Raw genomic sequence first — 18,640 nt, 5'->3', positions numbered from 1 at the left:
AGTAACTTGAATCTGTTAGTGCATGCAGCAATTCCCAGGCTTAAATGCCTGTAATACTGTAGCTCCATTATGCTAAATAGTTAGTACTGCAGTAGTTAATTGTTGTCTGAATGTAAATACTTGAACTGTTTACCTTAGTGTGGGAATTTGTCCCTCTTCTTATGTGTGTATGTAGGAAATAAGGGAAACAAGAAAACGACATGAACATCGTTTGATTGAGGTGGACACAAGCCGCCAACAGGAGTATGAATCCAAAATGACTCAGGCTCTGGAGGATCTGCGAAATCAACATGATGAACAAGTCAAACTGTATAAGATGGAGCTGGAGCAGACATACCAGGCTAAGGTAACAACTGCTGTCCACAGCGCTGTCAGACTGGAAGCGCAGTTTTTGAGATAAAAACCACTTCTACCAGCTCTACTGGACTTGTGTGAAGGTGCATTTCCAGGGAGGTTATAGCCAAGAAGCAATAGCTTTAGTCAAGAGAGGTCAGTGAGAAAACATGTGGAGCTGTTGTTGGTCTCTGCAGAAGACACAGTGGGAATAGTGGATGTCACACGATAGCTGATTAGGCAATGTCTTCTCCTCTAAGGGTTCTTTTCTTACATCAGTAGATCCAGTTTTTCTTCACAAATGGAGGGGTTGGGAAAACTTGCAATATGGTTAATATGTTGTGCATAAGAAGCTGGAGGGGGGATTGGAAGTGGATGTGTCTCAGTATGGGCTTTTGCTTGGATGCAGTGAGCTTGCGAACTAACACCGACACACTAGAAGGGGCTTCTTATCTAAGGGGCATTGTCACTTTGATCTTAACTGTGGCTGTTGCAGTGTTCTTAATCACGCCAATACACTTTTAAATATGTCTAAGCCTTGCAACATTTCAATGATCTAAGATAGTTCTGGACTGGAAAATTACTAGATGCAGCTGTAAATTCTTTGGTGACAGGGAAACTTCAGGCAAGATACCAGATCTTTCTTAACCAGCTTTGATGATGAAAACCATGGTATGTAATTGGAAATCATAGAATTGTAGAGTGGTTTGAGCTGGAAGGGACCTTTAAAAGCCATCTAGTCCAGCCCCCTGCTGTCACTGTCACGGCAGGACGGGAATGAGAAGACTGACTCAGAAGGCTGCTGAGAGTAAAAACTCCGGTTTATTCAAAATACACCACTCTTTTATACAGAGCTTCATGAGGGCCAATTACACTGGACCTGGAGTGAAAACAATCCACAGCATTGGTGCAAAGTGCTTGACGCACAGCAATAGAACTTAACTATAAACAATGTGAATAACAAGAGAGATAAAGAATTATTTACATTCTTCTCCAACTCTTTCCCAGGCTTCTGCCTGGGTAGAAACTCTCAGTTTCTCTCTTTGACTGAATCTGAGACCCACACCCTGCCTTGAACAGGAATGTCTTTAAACTAGACCAGCTTGCTCAGAGCCCCATCCTGGCAATTCTCACTGTTGAAAGTACTTGTCAAAGTTACAGCCACTTCTTGTTCTTTTGTGCTGGAAGAATGATGGTACTGCTTACATTGTTCTCTCCCAGCCTTCACTGAGATTCCCTTTGAATTCTTTGGGGTAATGATTTGAGAAATACTGATCTACAAATATTTAACTATTACTTATGGCAGCAACCCTATAGATAATAGATACTAAAACCCCAAAATTAAAATTAAAACCCCCAACACAGCTGACAGGGTTGGAATTATTCACAGAACTCTGGAACATGTAATATCTAATACAAGGAGCTATTTGGATTGACTTGTCACAGTCCGAAGGAGGTCCAGGATAGAGGATGCTTAGTAGAAAAAAAAAAAAAATTAAAAAAGGATGCAATATACAGACTTAGAGAATGAAAAAGTGACAAGTTTTGAACAGGGGAAATTAAGCTGCTTTTTTCCTGTATAAAGGTGGTTGTTATGGATGAAGTTGGAGTATGGAAGGAAAGGGATTTAGCTGTGAACTTAATTCTGTGATTTTTGAACATGTCCCTCTTAGAGAGCCAAAGCTGGGGAGGAATATTGTGTCAAAGCAAATCACTAGGTTTAGCTACTGAGCAGCTCCAGGATGAGATGGTCTTGGGTAAAAGCTCACTTCTTGCACAGGGCAGTTGTGGAGTGGCTGGAAAAAGTCCAAAGGAGGTCACAATAGTCATCCTGAGGACTGGAGCACCTCTCATGGAGAGAGTTGGGAAGTTTAGCTGGGATGTTCAGCTTGGGCAAGAGAATTCTCCAGGGAGACCTTATTGTGACTTCTGAATACTTAAAAACAGATTGTAAGAAAGATCATTATGGTCTGTGGTAATAAACAGTAGAAAGCCTGAGTACTTGGCAGTATGCCAGCATGACTGTAAAGTAGTGAATGGTGTCAGATTTCAAATATTTTTTAGTTTTAAACTTTACAAGAAGTAATGGCGTATGTAGTTGATGTTCCTTCAAAATCTGTAGCCTAAAGGCTCTGTGTGTGCTGCTCAGAGCCTAGTGGACAGCAGAGCTAGTGAAGATTGATTTTGTAAACCTTTGTGCTGTGTGGCTAAAGAACATCTTCTGCCTGTAACTGTTCTTAGAATTAGATCAGTTTAGTTTTTGAGTGGATTCCATGGTGTGGCAAAATTGTTGAAATCCACCTCTAAGGCATATAAAGGATGGTTTTTCTAGCTCTCTGCTTTCATGAAACTTACCATGTAAGAGTTCTGGTTTTGCTCTGTTTTGGTTAAAATTAACCACTAGAAATGAAGCTTGTTCACTAGGTGAATTTAACAAAAAATAAAAACCAAATTGTTTATTGGCAACTATTTTGGAAAGAGAATAAAACCAAACCCATTGTTTTGCCTCTGGGACAGGATGTCATCTGGAGTGCCGTGAGTAGTTTTATTTGCAAAGGTACTACATAGCTGACAGAGACAATTTAGAGTGGGAAACAATTCACGCATGAGAAAATTTTAAGTAAAACTTTACTTGGAAAAGAGATATGTTGCGAGAAGTGAAAGATACAGCAGATGTCTGTAAGGGGAGAAATAGCATGGAGGAAGGTGAATGAGGAGTGATTGTTTGCTATTTTTCCAGTAGGAGCAGGAACAGTGAATGTCCAGTGAGAATGTCCAGATAGAAAAGAAACAGAAAGTATTGTTCTTTAATATAGAGCTAAACTCATTGCCCCAAAAATTCAAAATTCCTGAATTCTGACACAAATTCATGCCTGAGAAATCCACTGAGAGATAGTAAGAAGTAAAATATTTTCCCTGACTGAGGAAGTCCCTGAGTTGCATATAGCCAGCAGAGACATAATACCCATGAAATATTTTATTGAGTTAGTCTCTGGGTATCCAGGGAACTGTTGAACCAGGATATGAATTAGGTAGGCAGCCTTTGCTGTCACCCAGTGTGATTTGCCTTAGGACAAACAAGCAGAGCACGTGGTCAGTTTTTTGGAAACTAAGGTTGCTTGTATAATGGGAGGGCTAATAGAGTATTTTTATAACAGCATAAGTGAATCCTGAAATATATTTTCCTTCGGTCCTTAGGGCATTCCTTAATGTTATGCAGTTCTTATCCTAAACTTACCAGACCATTTAAAATTTTATAAAATTAAATACATGCTATTTTTTTTACCAAAAGGATATTTCAGGATTTCTAACTCAGTACAAGTGAGCTATATAAAACTTTCGTTCCAGCTGGAGAATGCCAAATTGTCTTCTGACCAAAATGACAAAGCTGCTGGTGCAGCTCGAGAGGAGCTGAAGGAGGCTCGCATGAGGATAGAAGCTCTTAGCTACCAGCTTTCTGGTCTTCAGAAACAGGTAAAGGGACTAAATTGGCTTTCATCTCAAACACACAGCTGTTTTACGTGAATATATTAATGTTTCTGACCCTTCATATTTTCTGAATTTTGCACAGAGAAATCTTTATGTTCATTTGGGAGGGAGAAGGGTTTTAACTTTTTGAATGGACCTGCACGGATGCCAGGTGAGCTTTTTCTTCTGCTGTGTGCCCAGGCCAGTGCAGCAGAAGATCGCATTCGGGAACTGGAGGAAATTATGGCTGGCGAGCGGGAGAAGTTCAGGAAGATGCTGGATGCAAAGGAAAGGGAAATGACAGACATGAGGGACCAGATGCAGCTTCAACTTACTGAGTACCAAGAACTGCTTGATGTTAAATTAGCCCTGGACATGGAGATCAGTGCTTACCGAAAGCTCCTGGAAGGAGAGGAAGAAAGGTGTGTAAAGATTCCACTTTCTTTTCTAAGGACTCTTATTTTGCCCTTATTTTTTTACCACTTGAACAGGAATGCCCAGATTACCTTTCACTGAAATTATATTGGCTTCACACCACAATGTTGTTACATGGAACACTTGTTCTCAACTGAACACTGTCCTTATTTTGGGGTTTTTGTAATGGTCTTGGAGTACAGTGAAATACACCATTCTGTGCTTGGTCTTTATATCATCTTTTTACTAAATGCTTGTACTCTATGGTTTTAAATCATGGGGCTCAAGAATAGTGTGTTAGGTAGTAGCTGTACTAGAGGGAAGGGTTAAGGGATCTGTGCTGCTTTCAGTAGCACTGCTTTCCATGTCATGTGGTCATACTGCGAGAACATTCCTCAGAAATGGGTAGCCCCCTCCTCCTCATGTATGCAGTCCTCTTGACATACAGAGTGAGAATGCTGTCAGCCTTGGACCACATTACAGGCTGGTTACTTGACGATATTGTTGCTTTATGGTTCTTTGGGTGAGTTAATTCAAATGTTTTCTTGGTTGTGTTAAGGTTGAAGCTCTCTCCAAGCCCCTCCTCCCGTGTCACAGTCTCTCGGGCTACCTCCAGCAGCAGCAGCAGCAGCACTTCACTTGCTCGCTCTTCCCGAGGCAAGAGAAAACGTATTGAAGCAGAGGAGCTTTCTGGCAGTGGAACTAGTGGGATCGGCACTGGAAGTATCAGTGGCAGCAGCAGTAGCAGTAGCTTTCAAATGTCCCAGCAAGCTTCAGCTACAGGAAGTATCAGCATAGAAGAGATAGACCTGGAGGGCAAGTATGTCCAGCTTAAGAACAACTCGGAGAAGGTGAGCATCAGAACTCATAGAAAACAAGCAGGAACTAAACACAGCCCTTTGCAGCATGAGTAGGTTCGGCCACGTGGAGAGCAGGAGCAGCATCTCAAGGTGCAGCATCCTGCAGGAATTAATGGGGACTTTAAAAGTTGAACATAATGGTGGGCTAACATGCTGCAGGAAGATAATACAATTTGTGTCCCAGGTGTGTAAATGTGTGCTGGGATATTGCTCACAGAAACAGCCTGCTGTCTAGCAGAACTTTATTGTGTGAAATGGTTGTCTTTTAAAATCTTGCTGAATGATGTTAAGGGATTTACACTTTAGACTCTGACTGGATATAGGCAAATACTTTCAAGGTAGAGTGCAAATGTCTAACAACCATATAGATAAATTTATATTCCTATTATTTTAATAACAAAGACCTATATTCTGATGCTTGTTTATTCTGTTTTGTTCACTCTGAATAACTTTCTGACTCTCTCCATTAGGATCAGTCTTTGGGTAACTGGAGACTGAAAAGACAAATTGGAGATGGAGACGAAATTGCTTACAAATTTACTCCTAAGTATGTCCTCAGAGCTGGGCAGACTGTTACAGTAAGTTGTATTTACCATATGTCAACAACATAGTCTTCTGTTGATGATGTGGCAATTAAAATTTTGGAATCTGGTACAGCCTGATTTAATTTCATGGGTCTCACTCTAGAGGAGCAGGATTTCAGGTATAAAAATGCAAACAAAAAAATTAATTTCTATATTAGTACTTCAGTATTTAGGACCATTTCTTTGGGCACATAGAAAATAGAAGAAAAAGGTATTTTGGGGTATTGGTCAATAACTATTTGTTTCCAAACACCTTTGCCCAGGTTTAGAACCCTAATCCTTAAAGAATTGGGAACAGTTCAGAGCATTCATCCAGACTGTAGTTAAGATGGACGTTGATAGCATTAACTGTAGTTAATGCTGTAGAACAGCTGCTTTTCAATAATTTTGTATTTTATTTTCAGTCTGCAACAGATGTTCTTTAGGAAGAACCAAATGTATCTTTTAATTATTTGCAGCTATTTATACTTAAGTATCAATTGTTCAGATACGGATAAAAGATTAAGTTGATGCACTATGTGCTGCTTTTTGCCTTGCAGTATGGTTATTGAGACAGTGGTAGGAGAAATTTGTTCAGAAAAGAATTCATAACTGCAGTATTAGATTTTTAAATACCTTACTACAAGTAATAGTGTCGTTAAAATTAGGGTTAAACTGCCATTGTAATTCAGAAAAGAATCCTCGTATGTAGAGAGAAGTAAGAGAATTAGGGGGATATGTATATTTAAAAGAAAAAATTGGATAAACAGATAATTACTGATTGTCATTCTCTCTAGATCTGGGGTGCAGATGCGGGCGTATCTCATAGTCCCCCTTCTGTTCTTGTGTGGAAGAACCAAGGCAGCTGGGGCACTGGTGGAAATATCCGCACTTACCTTGTCAACTCTGAAGGAGAGGTAGGCTGTGTCCATGGGTTGGGTTATCTCCCAAACTCTTTAATTTGACCCTATGACAAAATCCTGATTGTAAGATCTCTGCTGTCTTCTAATATGACAGTTTATAACACTGAAATTATTACATATTATTTATGTACATATCTCTGGCATTTTTGGGATATTTTTGAAAACTGTGATCATCATGATAATGCCCACAGACACTTATTTCCTATTTTAGAAGAATACCCTGCTAGTATAGAATTTGTTTGGAATTTGAGTATGTACTTTCAGAAGAGTAAAAGAAAAAAAGCATTTCTGGCAATTCACAGTTTCATTATATAGTCCTTATGATGTTCTGAGGTGCAATGTAAATATTAATGTAAGAAGATAATTGTCCTTTCCATGTTAGAAACATATCATAAGTTCTAATTTGGCAGAGGTTCCTGAGCATTTTGCATTGTCCTACATCTGCCTACAGTTAATTTTTAAATAACTATCTCTGCATATGACTTTTGCAAGGGAGAATCATGCCTTGGCTGTTACTCATAACCATACCATTATCCCAGCAATCTGATAACAGTAGGAAAAGGAAACAGACCACAGTCATATCAGTTTTTGTGTTGCCTTTCTCGCAGTTTTCTGGAAGAACTTTGTGGGCAGGATGAGGTAGGAGGGGGTTAATTTGTACAAATAGAAAGCTCGCCATATTCAAACTGTGTGGTCAAACTAGTATCTGAAAAAGTTTCAAATCCATGTCTGTTTTCACTATTGTTACCTTTAGTATCCCTGCTTAGGAGTGTATGTTAAGGGCAACTTCTTCCACAATTAGAGATTTTCACCTGTGATTTCCATGGTGCAAGTAGGCTGAAGAATTTCTTACTATTTAGAAGTGTTAAAATAATTTAGTAATAAAGGAAGCTTCCTGGAGTTTTAGAATGTCCTTTAGTGCCTGGCTTGTAAAACCACGCTGATAACCAATGTATGCAATTAACATTGGATATTTATTAGAAACTGGGAGTATTCTTTATGTTGTGTAATCATACTGAGAAAGTTTGGTTTCTCACATTACGCTGTGTCTCAGACAGCTCCTACCTGTGTCTGCTGTGACCTTGTGTAACACTGACTATGATCACCTGAAACATGTCTGCTTCCTCTTAAATCCCAGGGTAATGAAAAAAAAATTAAGTGACTGAATTACATTACCATGCCTTTTAGTGCACAGAAATAGGAATGATGTTGTGGTTTGCAGGATATTGTTGGTATTTGCTTGCATAGTTAGTGGTTAAATCTAGGCCAAGTTGCTTTAAACTCTCCAAAATTTAATAAGGATATTACATTGATGATATAGCAAAAACTTAACAGATAGATAAAGACTCCTGGCCATCTCCTTATCTGTCATTTTGTGTAGGAAGTTGCAGTGAGAAGTGTTACTAAATCAGTAGTCATGCGAGAGAATGAAGAGGAAGAAGATGAAGCAGAATATGGAGAGGAAGACCTTTTCAACCAACAGGTAATCAGATGCAAACCAGATATTTAACTTGTGCCTCATTAGTTGGATCAATCAGGCATAAGATTTAGTGGGGGGATCCCACTTCAACTTTGGTCAGCTCTGAGCTTCCTGGTCCTTTCTTCCAATGGTTGCTTGCAACATTGCAGTGCACCAAGAGAGGACAATGTGAGCAGTGCTGCCAGGAATTACTGCTGGGATCCATCCTGGTACAGCTCAGGCAGTGGCTGATGCCTGCTCAGGGTATCTGTGCTTCAGATCACACAGTTTCAGTGTTAGCAGGCAGTGTTCCTCCCAGTATATGCTGCCCCGGGGCATTCTTACTGGAAACAGGATATTACCAGATAACCACTGAAAACCAGGAATGGGGGTGCTTCTGTTGCTCCAATTATTTTTCTTAATAATACCACATGTATGTTTTGATAACCTTCAGTTTAATAATGTGAAATAAGCAACCTGCAGTTGATAGAGTAAAAAAAGGAGAAAGTTATATAGGTGATACCAGAAAATATATTAAATTTGAAACTTAAGGGATTTGTTCTTCTGATCAATGGCCATTAGTAGGTCTTTTCACAAATAATCCATTCTGTGCAGGTTTGCAAGTGAGTTCTCAAAGCTTTTTTGGTCCCAAAGTTTAAGCAGTGTAGTATAAAACAACTGATTTTTCTTACCCAAAAAAACAGCTATACAGCAGAGATTGCTCTCATATAAAATCAGCATTTGAAATACAGGAACTTGCTGGTCTCTAGCTAATGGCATCACAATTTTTGTTTGTCATCTGTATCACTGTTGGAAATACGGAGACTAACCAGTAAACCTGTTGCAGGAAACCACAACCAGGGGCATGTACTCTACTTCCTCTTATGTGGTGATGTTTCCTTAATGTAACTAAACTACTAAAAATGTGCTTTTGACAACTGAGATGATAACCAGAGTTTAGGCTTGCAATCTGAATAGCTGGTAAGAATTGAATTCAACTCTGTCTCTTATTTTAGGGTGATCCCAGAACAACCTCTAGAGGATGCTCAGTGATGTGAAGAAAGAAGAAAGAAACTATTATTTACGCTTTTCCCCCTTCATTTATTTCCTTTTATTTTTGCTATTTTTTCCTTCCAGAGCCACTGAAAACTATTTTTATATGCATCACCTGATTTCTTTGACATTTACTCCTTGGTACATTTTTATAAAAAAATTCAAAAAAACTTTACTGAACAAAACTGCCGGGATTTTTAATAGATTTCTTTATTTTTCCCTCTTTGTTGAAACACTGTATTGGAATACAATATTTTTCCCCCATACAGAATTTAAAGTCTTACATAGAAACCTAAAGCAGAAAAGAGATTTTTAGCTAAAATGAGATTAGACTCCTTGAGTGTATGGTAAATCTATAATTACATATATAACCAGTATAATACCCCCAGAAAGAAAGTTTAATGAAGTGTGTTCATTTACAGGGCCCTGGGAGTGATTCACAGAGTGTTTCCTCAGCAGTTGTAGAAAAGCTAGTATTTTGCCTGGTATCCTCAGCAATTCCCAGCTTAGGAAAATTAGACCACAGATTCATTCAAAGTGCTGCTCCACAATTGCAATGACACGGGGAAGCTTCATTTTAGTAATTTTTGACTCAGGACCTTGCCATTGTGTCTTTCTTCGAGGTTTGACAGCCTAATGGTAAAACATCTGGGTCTGTCACACCTGAGCTCCGTGTCATCATTTCAGAAGTTGAATGGTGGGTTCTGCTTCCTGAATATACACACCATCCTAAGTTGGAAATGTCAAACCCAGAGGTTGAACTATTTGATTTTTAGGGGATTGTGCCATTGTCACAAGTTAAATCATGGACACAAATTGTGATATTCAGTATTTATAATTCAATCCTTTTGACATATTCAACTTTTAAAGTGTTTGATTAAGATTTTAGAAGTAAAACATATTTATACTTTTGGCAGTGATAAATATCGGGGATTTTAAAGGTTAACCAATGTAAATGTTGACCTTTTTAATCAGAGCTAGATATAGCTTGTTCATACTTCTCTTAGTTTCAAAGGGGCATTATCAGGTATCCCAAGGAGCAATATTTGCAAAATAGAGCAGAAATAGTTGAATGACTTTTAAACAGTTCAAAGGAACTGCCTGTGTTAAGGATGTAAGCAATGCAGCGTTCAAGTCCTCAAAGCAAAGTCTAACAAATGAAGGGAGAATAATGTTTTTTATAAACAATGCGTTGTATGGGTAGCAGGTGATTTTCATTTTAATAGGATGCATTTTTTATCTGATAGAGTCCATTTAGCTTGAGGTTTCTGCTGCTGCATTTCTCTGGAGATAAATCTGAGTCCCTTAAGGGTTAGTTAGTGTTCATCTTACAGCACAAGAAAAAATACTTGACTGTTCCAAAGAATGCAAATGTTTTTTCAACTACCAGCTGAAAAACAAACTTAGTAGTTTGGATACAAAATTTGGACACCATTTGATTCCAGCATAGAATCCTGTTTTTACCTGCACTCTTGAACTCTGATCTTGTCATTCAAAATGTTAAAACTCCTCAGACAAGTGACATGTGGATGTTTTCGGTGGCTTTTGGACATCATGTTCTCTGAACAGTATCGTGACTGACAGATATAACCTAGAAAGTTGGTTTAGTGGCTTGGATTGATGGCTTTGTTATGCAAGCAGAGTGGGAACAAAAGGGGCTTTAAGCTTCAGGATTTATTTTGTCATTTAAAGATGCTACTTGTCTCTCCTTGAGTGGGATAACTGAGTTGCTGAAGTTAAGCTAATAGACATTTAGAATTACGTTTTAATCCATTTTCAGAAGACCCATTACAAAAAAACGGGATAAAGATTTGGCTGTTTGGGCTGATGGGATAACTGCATTAATGTACTTGGCCATCTTTCTAATGTAATTTTTCCACTCTGCTTGTGTAGAAGGTTAAATATGTAGTAAATCATGTCTCTCTCTCTCTCTGTAAGATGTATCTAGTGAAATTATGTTTCTCAGACATACTGTTAAAATTACCTTTTCTAAATTCATTGTTCTGCAAATGAATGCAATCAATGTAAAGTTATTTTTGCAACACACCTTCCAGCCACTGGACACAATTTCCCTTTTTTGACCCACAGCTTCTATAAGATACTGACATAGTGTTTGAGGGCTTTTTTGCTTTTTCCCTAAAGATCTATATTTATTTTTTACATGGGCCAGTTTTTAGACTGCTTATTCCTTTAAGATTGTCCTGTAAATTTAAGATTATTTTGTGATCTTAAATACTACAGTAATGAATATGTAGTTAATTTACTTTTTTTTCTGTGGTTTTTGGTTTGTTTGTTTCCTGTAAAGAATGGCTTCAGAAAGGCAGCTCAAATGAAGAAAAACCTCTTGCTACCTGAGCCATAGTTTTCCTAACAGCTACTGTATGAGGAGTGTGTCTTTTGTAGCCTGAAGAACTGGTGCTTGCAGATCTCTTGTAATGAGCACTGTGCCCTTGAGTAACAGTCTGCAGAATGTTTCCTTAGAATTGGAACTGTGTCCTTTAACTTTGGAAATGGTTTATTTGATTCTTTGGGACCATGCTTAGGTGCATACACGTCAAATAAACCTGTGAACACTGTGGGAAAAGCCAAGTCTGAATGTGGATGATTCTGTTACCACAGTGCTTTTTAATAGGCTACTACAAATATGATAAATAACTCCTGGCTGTAAATTACAAGACACAGAAGAACTACTGTATTCCATGTACTTTGTTTTTTGTGTTGCCTTCTCCGGACACCATCCTGGCCTTTTGCTTTTGATGCTGAGCTTCAGTCTAACAGCGCTGTTCCAGCCAGACTGGGAGGCAGTTTTGTTGCTTTAAATACCCAAAAAGCATAGTTTATTTTTTTTTCTGTCTTTCCGAGATTTCTTTCTATTTTCAGGACATTTAAAGTTTTTTTGATCAAATAAAATCCAGCGTCTCCCTGCCCCCTTTTTCTCTTTGATCCTGAATAAGAACCAGTCTTGACAGAATTAGAATGTGGACAGCAGTTCTACTTCAGTGCTGGTACTCGGCATAAAGCTTAAAGGAGAAATAGATTTGACTTGCCTGGAGAAAAATTATTTTAAGGTGTCTCTGATGAGGGAAATGAAGCTCTTATCAGAGTAGTTACTTGAGCATAACTATCCATATGGATTTTCTTATTCCAGAAATATAACCTTATTGTGAATGAAATAGTAAATAGTTTTTCCTATGTGTAGCTCATAACAGAATATCATATAAAATACAATAAGCACATCCTGCCTCCTCCTAAGCTCATGCCACATGAAAATGCTTGTCTAAGAACAAGTTCATCCATCTGCAGACCTGTCAGGAATGTAGTGCCTTCTGGAGTGAGGTGTGGCTTCAGAGTCCCTGGCATTTCATGCCATTTTCTCCTCCCTCGCTTCTGCATTTGTTCCTTTAACTGTTGCATTGCAGTGACATACTCCAAGGAGTGGAGTGGCTGGGATTCCCTTGTTCCTGCACATCCATATTTCCTGTGATTTCTTTGCTGGCACAGGTGTATTTCCTGTTCCCTTTGTTGCTTCACAGCTCTATTTCCAAGCAGGTCTCTTTATGCCTACATGGGGCTCCAGCTTGGCTCTGACAGAACCCATCATTTGCACTCACATGTTGCTCACTTATCTTCAGCTCTGTGCTACCATTAGATGGGCAGTTGGCTGCATAGTCTTTGTTTATAGCAGGAATCAAAAGTCTCAGGAAGAAAATAAATATCTGCTTCCTGTGATGTAAAAGCCAGTTGAGTATGTGTGCAAGCTGGCACACATACTGCAGTGTGAAAGGAGATCACTGTGTGGTGTCTGTCCTCAAGCAATGGGACACTTCATATTCAGTTCAGGGATCTTAACTGGGTTTTATACATTTTTTTAATGCTCATTCTATATAAAGGCACTTTAACTGCAACCTTAACAGAGGTTGCATGTTAGAAGAGACCTGTAAAAATCCTCTTTACACCCCAGGACCTTGGAGAATCTGTTACCTTTATGCACATCAGAAAGGTTTTGATGCTGCAGGAAAGTATGCATGCTGTATGTTCTAGGTCTCTTGTAGCCACTTCTCTCATGTCTTCACTATTAAACCACTGTGTCTCTTCTTTCTGTATCTTCTTTTGAAAGTCTTATCTCTAAACAAAGACATATCCATATTTGATCCTGCATTTTATTGACACTGTTGGGTCCAAACTCTGTGTGAGCAGAACCTTGTGAACCAGTGAGCGGAAGGTGACATAGTGATTGCATTTTTCAAAGCACTGTTTTAGCTGAATGTCGGGACAAATTATACTGGATAGATTGTTTTCTCATTATATTTGCCTGGGAAACAGAATTTTTATTTGCCCTTCAATATGCTTAGCTTTAAACCAGTTTAAAATTATTTAAAGGCATTTGTTGTTTTTTTTTTACACAAGATCATATTTATATGCAATTATTATTTGTAAACGTAATGCTTTTCTTGAAATGCTAAGGTCTAGAGTGAAAAAGATGCAAAAGCCTCCATTCAGAATAGCACAAGTAGTGAATTGACTTGGAGTTCCAGAAAAGATATTGTTTATTGAACTTCCAGACTTTCTAGTTAGCTATTACTGAAGTGACAAGTCCATCTTGGTAAGGCAGATGTTACTATATATTCAGCTACCCAGATTGTTACACTAAAATTACATGCAATAATCTCTTGAGCAAGTTTAAGCCAAAATGCTTTCCATTTGGGCACAAAATACAGTTGATCTCTTATTTTCATAGAGTGATGCCTTGTGACTTGAATTGTGATTTTTATTTTAAAATTTTTTTTACAAAATTTTGATTTAAACAGGTCTGGTTTGAGGGCGCTGCAGTAACCACCTCCAGTCAGCTGCTGCAGATGGGTTTTTGGAAGGTTCATGTTTTTTTAAATCAGGGAACTTTGAAAAAGGCTGTTAACAGAAACATAAAGACAAAACAATGAAAGTGTTCACTTGAAACTTAGAAAAACTACATCATGACCTAGACTTTATAATTTCAAAGTGGTTTGTTTTTTTCTTTTTAGAATATGCATGCCAAATGTCTTGTCTTTTTCAATGATTTGTAATATACATTTTATGACTGGAAACTTTTTGTACAACGTACTCGAATAAATGTTTTGCATTTTATTGGTTTTCTTCTGTCTACTAGCCAATACACAGGTAACATGGGCTATTTGAGATGATTCATCCAAGGAGGCCTTTCAGTGTGGAGAGAGGACACAAAGAGCTGCTGTCTGTGCTCCTAACAGTGATCAGCTGAATTGTGTCCTAGCAGGGATCTCGGGATGTGCTCCACAAACAAACAAATGCTTTCCTTAAATGTGACGGAGCCTGGTGGAACCTGCTGTCCTCTCTGATCAGTACCAACAAAAACATCAGGATCAGAAACAGGACATCATGCCATGATCAATGTGATCAAGTGAAGCCAACTATTAAACAGAAATTATATTTATAATATATTCTAATGTCCCTCTAGCTAATACATGATTGACCATTCCTGTCTATGCATCTCAGACTAAATGCTGATTGGATCACACAATTCTATATACGTACTGCTGTGGTTGTCTGGCCCACCCTTAGTCCTCTTTTTTTCACTTTCTCGAACTTTGCTGACAACTTGCTGATTCTTGCAGACTCTTCTCTCTTCAGGGATTCACCCTCCTTGGTCCTTGAACTGGTTGCTTTGTTACCAGAAGGCTGGATTGTGAATCTGCTGAATGTGTCCATTGTCCTGCAAAAATTCCTCAACAATCTGGGGCCAGAGCAGATAAACCTTCACTTGCTTTCTCATCACGCTGCACTGAAGGGGTTTTTTTGATTTAACCTACTTGACGCTAGATAAGAATGAGAGTAGAAACATCCCTGGCAGGGATGGACAGAAGCATTGCCACGAGCTGATGCATTTGTCAGCCTGGCTCAGCCTCCATCCCACTTTAGAGTACAGACTCAAAAGTGGGCTGGAAGCTGAGCCAGGCTGGCAAATGCATTTAAAAATTGCATTTTAAATTCATTTTAAACTTGTACCTTAAACGTATTTCATTTTAAACTTGTACCTTAGGTGGCTGCCCTATTATTAGCAGTAGCTGATGATGTTTCTTGTGGAGTGGTAGGAATGCCTTCTGTCTGTTTGAAGTGGGCAGATCCAAAGACAGGATGATACGGTTTGCAATACTCTGAGTGTGGGCTTGGGCTACTGATGATGAGCACAGTTTTGGCTTCAGCTTTTCTGTGGTACTCAGTGCCCTCCTCTCATGCCATCTACCTGCACATCACATCTCACCCATGAAAAAGAGCTCCGTAGCGTGGTCCTCTCCCATTTGCTTCTACTTCGACCCACAGCATTCTTACTTAATGGAAGGGGAAGTGTAATGAAGCTGACTTTAAGGGCATGGGCCTCTCACCCGAGTCACGTAAGGCAGAAGAAAGCCTCGAAGAACAGAAGGATGAATTCCAGAGAGAACCCGTATGGGAGTTTCTCTCTGCGGGGATCTCAGCAGAGCTGGTGTTTCACCACCGGGTGCAGCTGTGCAGCGTTTGTGTCTCTGGTGATGCCAGTTTAAAGCCCCTTCCTATTGCCCTCAGTTCGTGGGGCTGCGCTGAACCCTGGAACTCGAACCTTTCTGTCTGACCCGGGCCCAGCTCGGTCCCGGGCAATCCCTTGGGAACTTGCTCGGGGACACGGGCCGCGGCCGGCGGGGACAGCAGCGCTCCGGGACACGGGCCGCGGCCGGCGGGGACACCGTGACACCGTGACACCGGCGCTCCGGGACACGGGCCGCGGCCGGCAGCGGGACAGCAGCGCTCCGGGACACGGGCCGCGGCCGGCGGGGACACCGGCGCTCCGGGACACGGGCCGCGGCCGGCGGGGACACCGGCGCTCCGGGACACGGGCCGCGGCCGGCGGTGACAGCAGCGCTCCGGGACACGGGCCGCGGCCGGCAGCGGGACGGGCTCCCCCGGGCGCTGGGGCGGGCGGAGCGCTCGGCCCCGCCCGGCCGGAGGCGGAGGAGGCGCTGGGCCCGCCGGGAACCGCAGTCCGGGCGCCGCCATTTCTTCCAGCGGCAGCGCAGGGGCTCGGCCGCGCTGACTCTGGGCATGGAGAGCGGCTTCGGCTCCGACTTCGGCTCCGGAGGAGGCGGCGGGGGCAAGCTAGACCCGGCACTCATCATGGAGCAGGTGAAGGTGCAGATCGCCGTGGCCAACGCACAGGAGCTCTTGCAGGTCAGAAGGGGCGGCGGGGCCGGGCGGGGGCTGGCCGGGCCGGTGCAGGTCGCGGGGGACGGCCAGGCCGCCCCCTCCCCTCCGAACAGGGGCGGCGGCTGCAGGCGGAGCCCCCGGACCGCGCTCCACTCACGGGCTCTCTCCGCAGCGGATGACGGACAAGTGCTTTCGGAAATGTATCGGGAAGCCCGGCGGCGCCCTGGACAACTCCGAACAGGTGAGGACGGGCGGGAGAACTGGGCACCCGCGGCCCCTTAGCTCGGGGCTGCCGCTGAGGCTCTGTGTCCCGCAGAAGTGCATCGCCATGTGCATGGACCGGTACATGGACTCCTGGAACACAGTTTCGCGAGCCTACAACTCTCGGCTGCAGCGGGAGAGAGCCAACATGTGACGCCTGCCGGCCTCCGGGCCGAGAGGGACCATGTGGGGAAGGGACAGCGGCCAGTCCAGGTGCTCAGGGGTGAATCCTGCTGCTTTCCCAGCCCCTGCCATGGCGGAGCAATAAAACCTGGCTGAACCTTTTGCATCTATTGGCTTTTATTAGCACCAGCTCCAGGAGAGAGTAATTTTTTTTTTCCCATGAGCTGCTTGGTTTACTTCTTGTCCTTCCTAAGTGTTCAGACTGGCCCAAGGCATTATATCAATTGATAAGTCCCTACTGAAAGGGCTGTGACAGGCAAGGAGCCTTATGTGGAAAATAGGGGCCAAGCCAAGTCAGCAACACAGTACCCTTGCTTGGGATTCCAGCGTGGACCCATCCATAAGGTTGTTACTCTGTCCCTTTTCATAGTGGAAAAGCTGTCAGAAGATTGTCCACATGCCACCTTGGATCTTTCATCGCTTAGATCTGTATAGCATTTTGTGGGGCTGTCTTTGGGCTCGTAGGCTTTGACTCAGCTCAGGCGCAGTGTTGGGGAGCAGGACAGCCTCGCAAATAGTTGTGTGAGCACAGCTAGGGATGCAGGGTTGGGAAGGACTTCTTTTCTTTATAGAATAAAGTGTGTTGTGTGGCTGTGATGCACTCTAGTTTCTGGTTTGGCTCTGGGACAGATATTCCCTCTTGGAACCTATATCCTAAGCATATTTTTTTTGATGGAGGAGCACGTCTGCAACAGAGAATGTCGGTCTGCATTGGAGCACAAATCTATTTTTGTGCTTCCACACTGCTCCTGAAAAGGTGGGTTCATGCTGCGTGGTCAGCAGTGGATACAACAGCTAGAAGAGGAGAGTGTTGGAGATCAACAGGGCCCATGTAGTGAGGTTTTTTTTGTTTAATCCTTTCTTTTGAAGCTCTTCTGTATTTTATAAAATATTTCTTGGTTTGCTGGACAGAGAGACAGACTGGAAGAATGACACCTCTGTACCTGCTAGGACATTCACTGGGATGTGGTAGAACCTAAAGTGTTCTCACACCAGGTGTACTGTGAGGAGATATTTGGGTATTTGGACTTACTGAAACTGGAGTTTCCTTTCTAGACTGTGAGAATGACTACTTGAAAATAAAGGGCTTTCAGACATGTTTGCTTAGGGAGCTTTTTACTTTTCTTTAAGGCTGTATGAATTCTGTGGTACTGGCTGTGCAGCAGTGCCATTTCGTTCATGGGAGCATCCCACAGGAGTTCTAGCCATGAATGTGAACCCACCTGGAGCTGAGCATGCCTGGAAACCAGGTCTCCCACCTAGCTGGAGCTCTGTCTCAGAAAGTTGCAGATCTTGCTGCCAGCTGGGTTGGGATGGAGGAAACCTCTTATGCCCAGATGCAGAACTTGAAGCACCAAAAACGAGGAAGGGGTTAAGGGGTACAAGCAGCTGTTCAGTTTTGGTGGCTGAATCAATGGGGACATGTCTAAGTATGCTTTTCCCAAGACTTGGCACATGATCTCTGCTGTAGTTCTTTGCCTGTGAAAAAATTTGTCTACGTGTCTTACCCTGGCTGGTAGGACCCGACAAGTGTGCTGTGCACTGCTATCTCAGCACTTTAAATTTTTCCCACCAAGCTTAGCCAGACAGTGGTCTGTGTGGCCATTCCTTAATCTTTGCCAGTTTAATCCCCTGTTACCTAATGCAGAAGGAGGTGCAGGAGGGTGTGTGAAAAGCCCCTCCTTATACTCTAGTACAGGTCAGGGTTTGTGCAGTCTTAACTCCCAAGTGTTCTAGTCTTGCATTCTCTTAGGATCAAATGGTGAGCCAGGAGGTCATCACTGAGCTCTCTAGTGTCACACACTAATTGGAAGCAGCATCACACCTTTCCCAAAAGCCACTGTACAGCACTGTACAACTCCATCAGGTCAGTGAGGTCTGAAGCTTCTGCAAGGGCATAACTTTGGGCTGGGCCATAGGTCACAAGTC

The 18,640-nt window shown here is 41.8% G+C and overlaps 2 protein-coding genes across 2 annotated transcripts in view; both read left to right on the top strand.

Annotated features, from left to right (window-relative positions):
* Positions 1 to 14,197, top strand: part of LMNB2 (lamin B2) — a 37,758-nt gene extending 23,561 nt beyond the window's left edge. The window contains exons 5-12 of the mRNA XM_002189084.7: positions 176 to 346; positions 3,682 to 3,807; positions 4,003 to 4,223; positions 4,775 to 5,066; positions 5,546 to 5,653; positions 6,436 to 6,555; positions 7,943 to 8,044; positions 9,037 to 14,197. Coding sequence (XP_002189120.1) covers positions 176 to 346; positions 3,682 to 3,807; positions 4,003 to 4,223; positions 4,775 to 5,066; positions 5,546 to 5,653; positions 6,436 to 6,555; positions 7,943 to 8,044; positions 9,037 to 9,078 — 1,182 coding nt within the window. The 3' untranslated portion in view covers positions 9,079 to 14,197. The remainder of the gene's footprint in view (positions 1 to 175; positions 347 to 3,681; positions 3,808 to 4,002; positions 4,224 to 4,774; positions 5,067 to 5,545; positions 5,654 to 6,435; positions 6,556 to 7,942; positions 8,045 to 9,036) is intronic.
* Positions 14,198 to 16,069: 1,872 nt separating this feature from the next.
* TIMM13 (translocase of inner mitochondrial membrane 13) lies at positions 16,070 to 16,813 on the top strand. The gene is made up of 3 exons (XM_030257058.4): positions 16,070 to 16,291; positions 16,440 to 16,508; positions 16,584 to 16,813. The coding sequence occupies exons 1-3, from the start codon at positions 16,166 to 16,168 to the stop codon at positions 16,680 to 16,682; spliced, it is 294 nt and encodes a 97-aa protein (XP_030112918.1). The 5' UTR covers positions 16,070 to 16,165; the 3' UTR covers positions 16,683 to 16,813.
* The last annotated feature ends 1,827 nt before the right edge of the window (positions 16,814 to 18,640 follow it).

This window comes from Taeniopygia guttata, chromosome 28 (genome assembly GCF_048771995.1).
Source record: "Taeniopygia guttata chromosome 28, bTaeGut7.mat, whole genome shotgun sequence".
NCBI lineage: Eukaryota > Metazoa > Chordata > Aves > Passeriformes > Estrildidae > Taeniopygia > Taeniopygia guttata.
This window is presented reverse-complemented; position numbering and strand designations above follow the sequence as displayed.

Bases quoted from the DNA above. Each gene is read 5' to 3' on its own strand.
- TIMM13 (XM_030257058.4), top strand. From the start codon at position 16,166: ATGGAGAGCGGCTTCGGCTCCGACTTCGGCTCCGGAGGAGGCGGCGGG. The intron at 16,292-16,439 runs GTCAGAAGGGGC...CTCTCTCCGCAG, and splicing joins ACGCACAGGAGCTCTTGCAG to CGGATGACGGACAAGTGCTT. The intron at 16,509-16,583 runs GTGAGGACGGGC...TGTGTCCCGCAG, and splicing joins CCCTGGACAACTCCGAACAG to AAGTGCATCGCCATGTGCAT.